We start from the raw sequence: 14,248 nt of genomic DNA, 5'->3' as shown, positions 1-14,248 counted from the left end.
GGAATCATCATCATCATCCCTTGCGGGCCGGAACATCCCCCTCTGTAAAGCCTCCGGACCCCGAATTATTAATCCCTAATTAAGATGACGGCTTGCAGATCCTGCTAGTGGCGCTGACTTGAGTTTAAACAAACCGCCCGCAACCTGTCAAGACAGCTGGATTACCCGATTGAGTTCTAGTCTCAGGCCTCCAATACACAGTAATTGGTACCGGGGCTGTCGAGTCGATCGCTGTCACTCACTACGGTGCACTTGCTGTATCTGTGGCATGCACATCTGGGCCCTGGCGCATCGTGCGAGGTGACATGATGATGATTAGTACATACGGCCTCCAGCGCTAAGCCGCAGAAGTCGATACCTGGTCATCCCCCACCCATTCTTGCGCGGTCTGCCCATCTCGCCGTTCTTCCGGTTTTCCATTTTTCCGTTTTGGCGGGGGGCAGGTATGGAGAATTCCGTCCTGCAGCCAGATTGCCATAGTGACACAGATGTATGTGTCTTGCCTGTGGCTTGCGCCGCGTATCTTACATGGAGCACTGTCCAGCTAAATGTGACGATCTTATAGAGATCTGTAGGCCGCGGCTAGTGCAGCCCCGCGGAAGGGCGGTCTGTCAGCTGGGTCGAGCCACACCTCTCCCGCCGCGAACGTGCCAAGAGGTGCAAGACAGAGCGCGGCCCTGCTCCGCTACAGGGTATCCCAGCCGAGAAAAGACACATTTTCTGCAGGGCTGCAGTGTATGGTGTATGTACTGCAGGCATTCACCGCTCTGTGATGCCTCACGAAGATCCTTGACCATGCTGTCATCATCCTCCCTTCCGGAGACCTTTTCCGCCAATGAAGACGGCCGCCGGATATAGCGTCAAAGGGGGGTCCCCGGTCCTGGAAGTATTCGTACTACGGTGCAAACAAGAAACATGGTTTTTCAGGCGGTTTCGAGTTAGAGAGCATCGATGGCTGTTGAAGTCGGCAGTCGCCGTACCAAGCATGCTAAGACATCTTGGCACTTCTTTCCAATGGGGCTCAGTTCTTCCTCTTCCGGAAAACAGGGCATATCGCAGCTCTGTCCCAAACCGAGATTTGATTACCTAATCCATACTTGCTAGTTATATCGCGCTCCTTGGGGCCGTGGCAGGGCATGGGCCGCATGACAACGCATGGACGGGCTCCTACGGCAGTAGACGCAGATCAGCGACATGTTCGGGAGGCAATCGGTAGGTGCCGTTTCCGGAAATCTTTTTTTTTTCCGTTTCGAAGATCTCGACACCCGCTAGAAAAACCTGAGACGTGCTTTCAAAGCTTATGTGTGTCCCTTCGGCAAGTGAGGTAGGTAAAACTTCGAGCAAAAAGGCGACGGATGCCAAGAGTCGCAGCGGGTCTTCCCAGGGGGCTGGGTTCATCATGATGGATAAAACTGGAGACGAGCTCCATCGTTCAGGATGTGTTCGGCAAGGCACACCGTAGATCCCGTCCACGCGCGGCTGCTGCGTCTCCCAGAATTTGGAAGCTTCCCCCTTACGTCATACAGGAGAGGAAGGTGGGAATACAATATCCACTGGGCGCAGACTGACGGCCCCGAAGATGGATGGCTTGACTTCCGCCACAACCTTTCACGTTTCCACGCATCCAGCATGACTTTTGACAGCCGCATTTGGTAATTACCCCAGACGGGCATTGCTCTCGAGTCCCGTGACTGGATGGAGCGCACAGGTCGGACACCATCCACCGAACCTTAACAAGGGAACCAGTGTTCAGCTGCAGCATCCACCGGACGCTCCATCAAGTGGCGATTCTAGTGCTCTGGTTGCTCGGTACCACCGATGATTGACCGAGCCGACAAGTCAAAGGGCACAGACCGTGGTACGGTTCAAGGCGCTATCGAGAGTGCCGGGACCCTGGAATGGGAATTACTGCCATGGTTTGTGGAGAATGCTGCCGTCAGGTTCCAGGAACCTCGGGATTCTCCAGGGGTTCCGCAGTCTGTCGAGACGACAGCAAAGAAAAGCAAGGCATGTAGCAGTGATAGCTCGCACTGACACCAGCTGCCAGTTTACTCTTGTTTGGCAAGTCCTCGCACCGTACCGTACTGTACTGTACGTATATGCCAGAAAATTACCTGGCCACATGGGATGGACCTGCGTGCCGTTAGACTGTTCCTCAAGGAATACAATATCGGTACCAGCAGTCTGGTACGTAGCTTGATATGTGGGGATCATGGCTTTCTCGAATGCCTCCTTTCCCGCTGCACGGTAAGGGGGTGCCAACGGCCTTCCCAGATAAGTTAATGTCCCGGAGTGGTTGAGCCATGGAAAAGGTTCCAAGGTTCCAGTTAATGAGCCAAAATGTTCACAGGATAAGCTCGACCCCGAGATACTGCGAAAATGCGGAAATCTGACCGATCTGCCGGTCACTGAGAGGTATGACAGACAGCCTAGTTTTACGGCCCTCACGCTTCGATGTCCCATCCAATGCATGTCAGTGACTTCACCCCAACATTGGTTGGTCAATATGAAATTCTATTCCGGGCTGACAGAGAGCCTAGCTCCCCACGGTTGGCGCAACCCGTTCCGAGCGCATTGAGCCGAAACATCAACCAAGGGAACATGGCCAGAAATCTGGCAATGGGCCCGCGTTGTCGGTTACAGCCATCCCATGGATCTATTGCCTGCAGCTATGTGTTGAAATAAGATCTGTCGTGTGAAGAGCAGCTCATATCTTTTATTCCCGCTATAGTAATCCGTGGAGTGCGAATCCCTGGAAACAACAGTCAAAGATTTCTCTGGCAAATACGTAGGCAAGTCGTGAGAATGTCATGGCCCGACTGATAGAGGTGAATCAAGTCCCAAGACAGACCCGAGAGCTAGAACGCCAGGAAATCATTGGAAGAGAATATCCGTGTCCAAATAATGCAATAATAAACACAATAGAAGGAAGCATGTATCAAGGGATCCAGAATGCATAAATGCGGGTGGAACATGGTGTTAAGAAATTTCGACCGTGAACCCTGTCAAGAGACATCGCTTTTCGCCGCAGTGTAAGGAAATCTAGTGAATAATAAAAGGGTATCACATGATAGTCTTATTAGTTCTTTCCAGGATGTATGAAAGACATATTTCTCGTGATATCGACGTAAAGTAACATAAGAGAAAGGAAAGGGCAAGTTCTCTTCTCTTTATGTGCCCTGCCATGCTATGAAAATCGTAAAGTTGGACATGATCCAAACAGATCCTAAACGCCAGATGCCAGATGTATGCCAGTCTTGCAGATGTTATGCAGAAATAAGGATTATGCATGCGGAGCCTCTTAGACGACGACGCGGTAACTCCAAAGAAAAAGAATCATCCCTAAAAGGTTGCTCGAAATTATGGTTGGCTATGCATCGAACGGCTTGGAGAAGTAGGATCTTGCGAGGAACTTGTTTGTTCGGCATCGCTCAAGGGAGACTGTGCTTGGGAATTTCTGTCATTCTCGCTTCGAATCTGATTGCGAAGCGCCGGGAGCTGCCGTCGCCTTGCATTGATGAACCAGTTGCTGATCTATAAAGAGACAATCAAGTCAGCCAAACCAAGACTTAGGAAAATGGCCACTGATCAGTAGCTTACCTGGCTGATCGACAACCCTGTACGCGACATAAAAATCTGCTTGTCTTCCTCGCTGGGATAAGGGTGATCCAGGTGCTCGTGGAACCACTGGCGTAGGATATCTGTCACTGGTTTTGGAAGATTTCCTCGCCTCCGTTTGCTTCTCGGATCGATTGGATCACCCAAGATGCCAAAGTTGGGATGTTGAGCATTATGCATCAGTTGAGGAGAGTTCTCCGCGGGATAGTGGACATATCGCGGACTATCGTATGGTGACTGGTTATATACCGGAGCCATCCAATTACTGCTCAGAGAACACGGTGCAGCCAGTCGATCATGCTCCGTACTGGGGAGATTCCTCGAACCAAGAACGTTTACTTCATGACGGCCACCACCTCCAAACTCCTGGGGAAACGTATTTGGGCGAGCCATCGTTGCATCATCAAGGGGATTTCCTGGTCTATTCAGGTTTCGCTCAGGTAGAGACTGTAGATCCCGTATAGGAGGCAAAATGGGGCTTGGCCCTCGAGAAGGGAATTGAGATTTTGGTCTTGATGCCGCTGGGGGTGGAATTGCATTCCCAGCGTGGATAGGCCCATGTTCTCTGTAGTCTCTAGACAGATTCTCATCGGCCCTATTAGGTCGTAATGAAAAGTCTCGAAGTCCGTCACCTGCTGCCGGTTTCGAGGGTGATTCAAAGCGACCATGTCCCGGAAAAGATCTTGGTTCTGATAACGACTCCGGAGTCGACGATAGAGGACGTTCTTGATATTGTCTGGACGGTGCGTAGTAAGACGTCGACTCTATTTCATCGTGCATATGAGGCGGGAGAAGCTGGAATAAACGTGTGAGTAACTCTACACACCTATTTCTGAACGGACTGATTTCTCCTACCTCTCGAAAGGATGGAAGGGTTTGCGAGCGACCAGCCGGAAGTCCACTTGCGTATGATACGGCCATATTGTTGGTATCTTCTTCAGGTATGCGGTGATGGGACATAGGAGAGGAAAGAAAGAGTGGATGGAAGCCTTCGTGTCTATCCAGATGTCAGACCAGCAATGAAATGGAGCCACCCTGCGGCCTGAGGCAGTCTAAACTTTGAATTCGAGGACACTGGCGAAACCAGGGGACATTCAGATCGGGCACCACCCAAAGTAATGGGAATAATAAAATATGACGCAGAAAGAGAAATCCAGCTGGAACTCAAGAGAAGATACTCACCTAACCCTGAGCGGATTTAGCTTAGCATTGCTGGTCAGAAACACGATGTGGACAGCTGAATCAAAGTTATGCAGGGCTGAGAGGCCAATGATGTCAAAGCCGGTCGGGGCGCTGAGTGTGGTATTCTGTGAAGAGCGCCTCCGCTGGCGTTAAGAGAATAAAAATGTACCTAGATACTTACTGCAGGGCGACCTCTAGACACGAGAGGAACTTATTAGAATGCGAGATCCGTCCGTTGTTACATTTGGCCGAGCAACCCCATAGAGGGCTAGGACGGGGACTCCCCGAAATGACGATCGTGGGTGAAGTGGGTACGGTAGCCAGAACTACTGGCACTACTCCTCCATAAGTCTATGGGCATGCAAAGCGGAGAAGCGCGAGGGCGCAAATCGGACCCTGCGAACTGACGGTTCCTTAAGGTTGTCTTGACAGATGGAGCCAGAGATCTGACACTTGGTCGCAGGAATGATGTGCGAGGTGGCGCTGTGAATTGAGTCCGGTAATGCACGCTAACTCGTTGACGGAAAGAAGCACAGTTCGCCCGGCTCATTAAATGGCCTTGGTGTTGGGACAAATCCTGGGTAGCACCATATCGTAATACTAATAAAGCTTGGGAAACGGTCGCTCTTTTGGGAAGGGTGTCTGCCTCAGTACAGGCCTCATGGCGTGTGCTCAACACAGCTCAGCAACAGCCTGAAGCCTGATTCGATACGAAAGAGACGCAGCCCGTACTGAGTAAGATTGTGTTGTCCAGTGAATTCCAAGCAAGGACCTTTGGCTTCGAATCGAGCATCTAGATCTAATGGACACAGTAGGTAAAACAAGCGGGAGGGCACATTTGGGGGGATCGTAGCGGCCTCTCAGCGTTCCTGATCGGAAGACATACGTCCTTCAGGGGCCCGAAAGTCAATAATCGTGGGGAACCAGGAAGGTCTTCACGGGAACGGTTCAAGGCAGGTGTGGCTCGAAAGACAAATCTCTAAAGGGGGCAAAAAAATTCAGAGCGATACCAAATCCCAAGGAAGGATCGCCATGAATCCCTCGCTGGTAGGACCCACATCTATGCTGTGCCATGATGCAACTGGGCAGCCGAGTGGCCAGATACAGCATCGCAGCGTAGCTTGTATCGACAGGAAACAAGCGTCCAGCCAGTCCATGGAAGGGTGATTCGAGACAGTTATGGCTTACCGCTGTCCTCCGTACGGGGTCAGCGAAGGTCGGGCAACGCCGTCAGGCGGACCTTTCACAAGTCTATTCCATCGATAGCCAGAGAGATCGATCCACGCCTCATCGGGAGAGCTGCGACGCCATAGCCTGGGATCCCACTGCCAATGCCAGCTCATGTTTCAAGGGCCCCCAAGGCGGTCGAGAAGCAGGGATGGCAGATCTGTTCGGGATCCTTCATCGGTCTCCACCCAAGATTAACTGCAAACTGTCCTTCGGGTGGCGCCTGGGTTCCACGTCGCACACAGGTTTGGATCTTACAGTCTGTAGACACCAGATGATCTGGTCGGGAGGGCAGGTCGGAGCGAGAAACATGTTGCTCATACATATGACAGCTCTAGCGTCGGCAGGCATCATGGCAAGTCGGAGCCGACACACTGTCACATCAATAACCGTGACATGGAGCCGGGTCGGCGGAGAGAGACCAAAATTCACAGTGACGGGATGGTTCAACTAGTCACGGTTAGCACCATTCCACACGAGCGGATGACCAGCCAGCCTCACAAGTGACAAGCACGGGTGAGGGGCGGGAGTGCCCTAGGGCTGCGAGAGGCGATCCAGACGACGGAGAAGCATAGTGCTGAGGTCATGGAGATGGAACTGATGGAAGCAGTGGATCTCGGTACCTGAAGCTCAAGCCCTGGCTCGACACGATGACAAAAGCTGGATGAGTCACGGGAGACGGCCGGCATCCGCGGTCCCTGCCAAGAGCGCAGAGAACACGACTGCAACGTCATCTCATCAGCATCATCTGTGTGACGAGCAGAGAACGGATTTAGTCTCGACCGCTGGAACGACCATCGACTCATTCCACGGATATGTGCATTACGATCTCAGCCAGCTGCATCGGCTGCATGTGCCGATACCCAACACGAGCCGCCATAGGATGCTGGGAACTGAGCACCCAAGATTTGGGTGTGCTCAAGATGGAAAATGCACGCCGCATCTGGCTTGAGCGTACGTCAGAAACTTTCCCACAAGTCCCGCCCGTCCACTCTATACCAGGCCTAAATTGCTGCTTAGGGCTCGAAGCCCGCTGGGAACTGCCACCGCGGTGGGGGCTCGGGACAAACCCATTGGGCGCGCACAGTCGTCTCGAAAAAGCGTCGATGCAAGCTGCAGGTGAGAAAAGTGGGCGCTTGCCGCTTGACAGATCGCCGCCCGGAGGGTCGGAGACGCCACGACCCCCTATCTGTCTTGCTACGAACTCCTTTGAGATCCGAGATCGTGCAGAACATCCTCTCGACCAGGGTGCCTGATCGACGCTGAAATCTCGGAGTCCGTGGATAAGGGCACATCCCAGCACCTGCCTTCGCCAGCTAGCATCCCGGAACTATTGAAATCGAGCCCAGCCCAAGAGCCATCCATTTTACAAATATCCCGCACGAGACCTGTGACTGCCAGCGTTGTCACACGGTTCCTGGAGCTCCTGTTTCCCGTGGTTGGCCTCATGCTGGTAACCGCTGGTGCCCGAGCATCCATGTCTACATCCCACGCAGCCTGTCACAGTCGCGATTTTTCTATCACCTCTGTCTTGTCATCTAGAAGCCTGCCAGTTTAAATTTTTTTAAACTTCTGGGCGTCGGACGGTCTGAGGCTGTGCCAAAGGCCCAGCAAAACTTTTCGCTGGTTAATCAGCCGCCCCGCCTGAACAGGACCTTATTTGGAATCCATGGACCTGGTCTGAAACACCCTCTTCGCTGTCACAACAGACAGCTCACCGCTGCGGGGTAACCTTGAACCTCTGTGCCTGATCCGCACGCTTTGGTTAGCGCAGGCCAATGCAGCCTTTTAGGAACGCGGAAATATAGTTATTTTTTTAACACTCCCGGTTGCGATCTTGTTGTCCCTCTTGTGTGCAACAGTTTGACTTGTTGGCCTGCGACCCGCTTAAAGGCGCGGCAGAAACGAGAAATAAACGCAAATAGTCGCGAGTTTGCGAAGCCCCGAGCGCCGAAGCTAACATCTTGGCTCACTGACATGGACGAGTCTGCGACGTTGATTCATTGGTTACTTGTCGATCTCCCTTCGATGGAATCGACTAATCTGGGACTCTGGCTTTCTCGATCTCTTCGACCCTCGTTCTTGGCGAAACTAACAGGCAACGAACAAAAACAGATGGACTGCGCAACATGGGATCAGCCTGATCAGGAGACTTCGAGTTGGGTACCTGCGTCAGGTGCTTGTCTCGGAAATTGACATAGATTTTGTGTATCCACAGGCCGTCTTGAAGGCAGTTTCTGTTCCATTTGCTGTATCTCACTTCTAAAATTAATCCAGGAGACATGGACGACAATTCTCGCGGACAGCTGCTGAAATTCGGAGATGAAATATTTTTGTCACTCATACAACGTGACCGTAAGTGGACACATCTAATCAGCACTGCATCGACATGCCATTATTAAGCTATCATCATCAGAGATGCGTCGAACAGCTACTGCTTTCCGCACATGGAAATTCCAGTCGTGCACAGTCAACGTCAGTATTCTAGGTAGCCCGGTAAAAATAGTTGGCCAACGGCAATGTTTCTGAAAAGGGGCCATCTTTTTCTCTGCTTATATGCATAAGACTTTTGCTTTTCTCCGCAGCTCGTATGCATCTTATATTGAGACTTTTGAATGGCATCTCCTCGCTATAGGGAAGCAATTTGTTACCAACAAGTCTCGATACCTGCAAAATAAAATCGAATATAAGGATCCATTTTAAAATCTATGAGACCATCTCAATTCCCGAGCAGCCATTCTGACTCATCTTGGACTGTGTTCTAACCATTTCATGCCCGCTTATTTGGTCAGAATTTCATTTCCACATGCTAGCTCGGACGATAATTCGTGATTCTCCACCTTTTTTAACCGATGAAGCCATGGGCTCCGACCTAGCAAGCATGTGTAACTGAGGCTTTTGCTCATGGATTTCCAGACAAGAAAAGAGGTCTAGCCCAGTTGCTAGCGGTTGACTCATGGAGTCCAGGACCCCAGCTCCGGCTTCAGATCTATTTCATGACGTGCTATTAGAGCTTCCTTTCCCCCCAAATACTGTCTCACATTTTATTCTTCCGGAAGCATTCAAGGGATTCAAGCTTTTGCTATCAAATCTGGCAATGACTGCATAACTATTTACACTTTTTACAGCCTCACCTATTTCCTTCGCTGGAAGTTAGCAAAAGATGGCCAAGAGAGAACCTGTTGTCGGGCTATGTGTTTTTAATCCAACACCATTCAGAATCTCAAATCACATATGAAGAGTTCTGATTCCGCGGATGGAAGGCAGAATGGTCCACGGGTGCGTGGAAGGCAAACACCATGCAGCGTCTAGCCACATAGAGGTATCGCGTACCGGGGCAAGGGTCAAGGGACAGGAACAGAACTGTGCACACGGGATACGTCCACCCCGGCGTTTGCTCTATAGGTCCATAGTGCTGAATGTGTTCTGGGTCTCCTAGAGCTGACTAAAAAACAGTCAAGCAGGTTCATTTGACCCTATGGGTCTTTCTCTACGACCTGGTCTCCAACTGTGCCTTTTACAGGTCGAGTTTGGTGGCTCTACGAAATTTTGCTTCCTGACGTGGGCAATGATACAGACCAGCGGAGAATCTAAGTCGAGCAGCTGTGTCTTTTTTGTCTCCCTACACTGTTAGATCAAAGTTTTAGATTCCCAATGTCTCTCCTTCATCTTGAATTCAACGAATTGCTTCTATTTCATCTGTTCGTGCATAAATTGCTGTTGACCAACGGCAAGACGTCGAAGTATTCGCCGTTCCTGATCGAAGTGGCAGCACCACTTGAAGGAGAAGAAGATAAAAGAAAGAAAATAATCACAATGACAATATCAGCCACTATTCTGGTAGATATAGCTTCTAAAACCTCATCCTTCCCACTGTAATGAGTCATTCTGCACGGCCTCATTACTAGAGGTCAAAGCATAGACTTATTGGGTACCCGGAGGAGCGATCTCCGAAGGGAGTCAGCCCTTCAACAGGGACATCAAGATCTCTATTCCTCTCATCATGTTTATCCTGTTCAACTACGATGAGAAGATCTGATGGTTATTTTATATTTCCTTTTTATGTGATGCATACTAGCGTTCTCCATAACTTATTGCTGGGTTATGGGAAAATCAGACGAACCTAGAGTCCTAAATTGCTCCTGTTCTTTGTATCCATCTGAATTGTGAGGGATGTTACGTGAAGTCATCCTTAATTATATATTTCCATCCCCCAGTGTATTATTCCCGTTCTTGCTATATATATATCAGCTTATCTGGCCGTACATCCTTCGTTCATCGCTAGGCACTTGACTTGATCTGTTGCTGATATGGCAAGGTCATTGAGCTGTCACAAAGCGAAAAAGACTATCTGTCACCAAACTCAGCAGGCTCCATGGGCAAAGACAATAGAGAACAAGAGATCATATGTCGATCTTAGAATGGTAAGCTCCAGGAATAGACAAATATTGGTTAATGAGCTAGACATTCTACGGAGTAGATAACTTGACAATTGCACCGCACAGACTAACTCTTCTGCAAAAAAAAAAGCTCGATCGCAGAGGACCGTTACAACCACCTCAGAAGTTCCCTTGAAGAATAACATGGTATGTATGAGCGCAGGAACTTCGGAAGCGACAAGCCGATCGAGTTGACCTAGCTACTTAGCTACCTAAGCCAGCATATACAAGGGACAACACATCTTACGGACGTAAATATGAACAGAACCATGACAGTAGAACTCCTGGCTAGCCATACTTTAACAGGTATATGCGTCATGCAACGCCTTTGAAAACCAAGAGACGTTCTGGAACTTTCTGGTTGGCCTTCGTTGACCTTTTACATACTAGGTAGTAGGCTGTACCGGATCTTCAAGACCGTTGAACACATCTAATTAAAAAAGTGGGGGTATAGTCATATTTCTTTGAAGATCATGATCGAGATCCCGGGACTCAGGCATCTGAGACCTGACGCAGGGGGAGGGGAGCGGTAGGGTTTTGGGGGGGGGTGGGAAGGTTCCACAGACAGTGGTCTGAGAGCACAAATATTCGGGATTTCCTTCTCTACTTATTTTCCGGAGATTATATCCCATCATACCGGAAACAATTTGTTTGGTGTGTCTAGGATGTTCGATATATAGAATTATAAATATCGTGTATCTGCTTAATTGACAAGTAATAGTTACTACCTAGTATACTTATCTAAAAAAAAGCATGGAAACTTCCCCGAGCAAAGTATTTCCAAACTGAACTTGAAGAATAATATGTAGTTTGGAAGAATAATAAAATATGTAATTCGGATCCACGGCGGGGAAAGAAAAAAATAATCATTAAAAGCAATTTGCATATTCGATAGAGTGATTTTACCTAATTGTTGAAGATCTGTCGATCTTCAACTATATTCGGGGGTGTTTGTTTTGCCCCCAACCTGATTGACCCAACTGACCGACCTTGGCATGGGGGGGGGGGTGTGCGCTGACCATGTACGCCTCACTTTCACCGCCATGCTATCCTATATGGGTAGGAAGGTACCCCAACTCCATCGTGAAAGAAAGGGACCGTGCTTAAATGCCCATGCGGAATCATGGAATTGGATCGGGTGAGTGGATGAGATTGATGCCTGAGCGGTCAGCAGGTCGTTTGCCAAAGTTTAGGTAGACTGCATAGAGGACTGCTTAGTTCCTTTTAGATAAATAACTTAAAACTTTACTAAGCTGTTATTAAATCTAAGCTTTCAAACCCGGCAGATGATACTTGTCTATAGGTATGGTACAGAAGTTGCCTTACATGTAATGTCTGGCAAGAGGTTGAAAACTTGCGTCCAGGTCTTTCTTTGCTGTATATTCAACAGTTTAACCTGGAAGCCTTTTTCTAAGCCAGAGTGTCAATAAAAATCCCGGTTCGGATGCCCTATCTTTCGTTCTTCATATGTGTACGACGATATAAACCAACCAGTGCAGTTTAGCTACATATGTACAGTACCTACCTCGACTTGGTTCGTATATTGTTTAGATCGCCCCATTATCTGCCCGCAGGGGCATCCAGGGATATATTGGCTTAAAGTCTGACGAGGGGCTCTCGCGGCAAAAGAAAAATACTAGCAACTGCACGTGGTCGTGAGTTAGGTACCTAGTTTAGTGATCGGAAACCATTGCTTCAATTGGGTCAGCTACCCCCCTGATTCCAGGGGTTTTTTTTTCCCTCTTGGCAGCTTCCTTTTCCTGCCCTGGATTCTGTATAAGCTTTGAGGAGCCATGTACTCCGTACACAAGCAAACAGACATGGTGTCCGAGTGGTTAGGAGAGACTCAGATCACATACCGGTCTGGCAGAACGACGATGGAACCTCGTGGCTTCTGTTGCGTAGTCCTCTGTTTATCAGCATAATTTCTATTGTTTTCCACAATATAATCTTCATCCAGGTGGATATATATTTGGACAAAGAGATAACTGTAGGCACATCAATCTGATCAGTGATGGATGACCGCTCGCGCAGCTAACAATCGCAGCTGTAAAGATTAACTTATATATACTGCATGTTTGAAAATTCAGCCAGGCTAGTAGGTAGGTTTTACACTGCACAGGGCGGGCAGTAAGTGGTCAACGTTAATAAGGGAGGCGGCTAATCATTTTTATTCTAGAAATTCCAGCATGTAGATGATAGATCGATTTCCTTAGCATGCTTTCTTCCGCTATGGTAGTTAGTTTTATTTGAGCGTGGATGTCTCCTTTGCTGCACGAAGCATTCATCCGCCACTTGGGCACGGAACCTATTAGGTGGAAATGTAGTAAAGAAAATAACATTCACGCAACTGTTCGAGGATTCATACCATGCCTCCATTGTCAGGATTTCTATCTACTCCGCTCACATAAACACGATCATTAGAAACGGGCAATGCTAACTAGCTATTACTACATTGTACAGTACGTATGTACAAGGACAGTAGAATGCATTAGTTTACCTGAAACATGGAAGCCGCTCGAAGGATTGAGTATGTACAGTACTATCGTGGGATGTATGTATGTACGTAGAAAATGAAATGCGGGGCAGAATTAGCTGAAGGATTCTAACATATTGAACTCAACCAACTCTCAAATAAATGAATACGTACCTAATAGATTGCATAATAAAATGGTTTCAGACCGGATAAGATACTCACTGCCAAGGTGTCTTCAATCGGAATATCGACCAACTCTACCCAAGAAGATACTCATACTTTTATATTGCTTGAAGGCTAAGCTCTAAAATCTCGATTTTCAAGTGCCGAGTCTAAGTTACATACGTAGTTACCGGCTTATTTCCCCTTGTTTTCTCTTTGGACTCCTTATTTGAAGTCCCCTGACGTTTATCATGCTGCACAAACCGTTTTATGTGGTTGTGTCTCTCTGATCAAGTCTCGATCTAAATCAAACCATGTACTGTACATACAGTATCCTCAAGTTTTGCTGTACAGTACAAACCCCAAATCTGGTCCTCGTGTACAGTGCATATTGCCCTTGAAAGATTTTCGTGCCCTGCTTATCTTAAGTAGTGCATAGAGTATATCGTAGTATATCCATCTACATCCCCATGTTTTTACTCGTGCCTCGCACGTACAATCTCGAACCTCACACCAGTGGACAAGAAATTGATTATGGCAATGCATTATACGAGACATTCTACGCCGCCCACTTACTTACCTAGTAAATATCGTACATAGCGTACCTAGGATTATATCCCGAGACATGGTCTGGGAAGTATGGAATGGGTCTTGAAGGAAGTCCTTCCTTAAAACAGAAATACCTCATCATCAATCCATTCAATGATGTTTACTCCTTCACCGCAGTATATACGTGCATCCCATGCATCTTATCTCTTCTCCAACCCGTTTACGTGAGAAAATGCAGACGAACCTATCTATCTACCAATAGATAACCACCATCACCACCAAGCCGCCAGCTTTGGTGTATATCTGTGTACATTATTCTTGAAGAATTTTCATTCCACTCCTTATGTATTTCTGAGCCGTTCACCGGTCATATATATCTTCCTTACTGTAGCTACTATTATATATGCTCCCTTCGGACAGATTCCCTACAGAAACGAGCCTAGTGTATCGTCCACGTTCAGCGTGAATAAATAAGAGGAACGAAATACAGAAAGGGAGAGCACCAGACTCGGAGGGATAGATCTAGTGAGGAACACAAGTCAAGACTGGACCGCTGAGTATTATGATTATAGAGCTGAAGGGTGAGATTAATTGG

At 48.4% G+C, this 14,248-nt stretch overlaps 3 protein-coding genes across 3 annotated transcripts; 1 reads left to right on the top strand and 2 right to left on the bottom strand.

Moving 5' to 3' along the window:
• Window positions 1-3,360: 3,360 nt before the first annotated feature.
• Window positions 3,361-4,011, bottom strand: VTN00DRAFT_7702 (uncharacterized protein; the record flags this gene model as incomplete). Its single annotated transcript, XM_069434475.1, has 2 exons — window positions 3,361-3,534; window positions 3,601-4,011. 2 exons carry the CDS (start codon window positions 4,009-4,011, stop codon window positions 3,361-3,363), a joined length of 585 nt encoding a protein of 194 aa, XP_069285968.1.
• Window positions 4,012-4,382: 371 nt separating this feature from the next.
• VTN00DRAFT_7701 (uncharacterized protein) lies at window positions 4,383-5,593 on the bottom strand (the record flags this gene model as incomplete). The annotated part of the gene is made up of 4 exons (XM_069434474.1): window positions 4,383-4,413; window positions 4,474-4,615; window positions 4,801-4,806; window positions 5,533-5,593. 4 exons carry the CDS (start codon window positions 5,591-5,593, stop codon window positions 4,383-4,385), a joined length of 240 nt encoding a protein of 79 aa, XP_069285967.1.
• Window positions 5,594-6,950: 1,357 nt separating this feature from the next.
• VTN00DRAFT_7700 (uncharacterized protein) lies at window positions 6,951-7,283 on the top strand (the record flags this gene model as incomplete). Its single annotated transcript, XM_069434473.1, has 2 exons — window positions 6,951-6,981; window positions 7,048-7,283. 2 exons carry the CDS (start codon window positions 6,951-6,953, stop codon window positions 7,281-7,283), a joined length of 267 nt encoding a protein of 88 aa, XP_069285966.1.
• Window positions 7,284-14,248: the final 6,965 nt, after the last annotated feature.

The sequence above is a fragment of the Thermoascus crustaceus genome, assembly GCF_041956765.1.
Source record: "Thermoascus crustaceus strain CBS 181.67 unplaced genomic scaffold VTN00scaffold_5, whole genome shotgun sequence".
Classification (NCBI taxonomy): Eukaryota; Fungi; Ascomycota; class Eurotiomycetes; order Eurotiales; family Thermoascaceae; genus Thermoascus; species Thermoascus crustaceus.
This window is presented reverse-complemented; position numbering and strand designations above follow the sequence as displayed.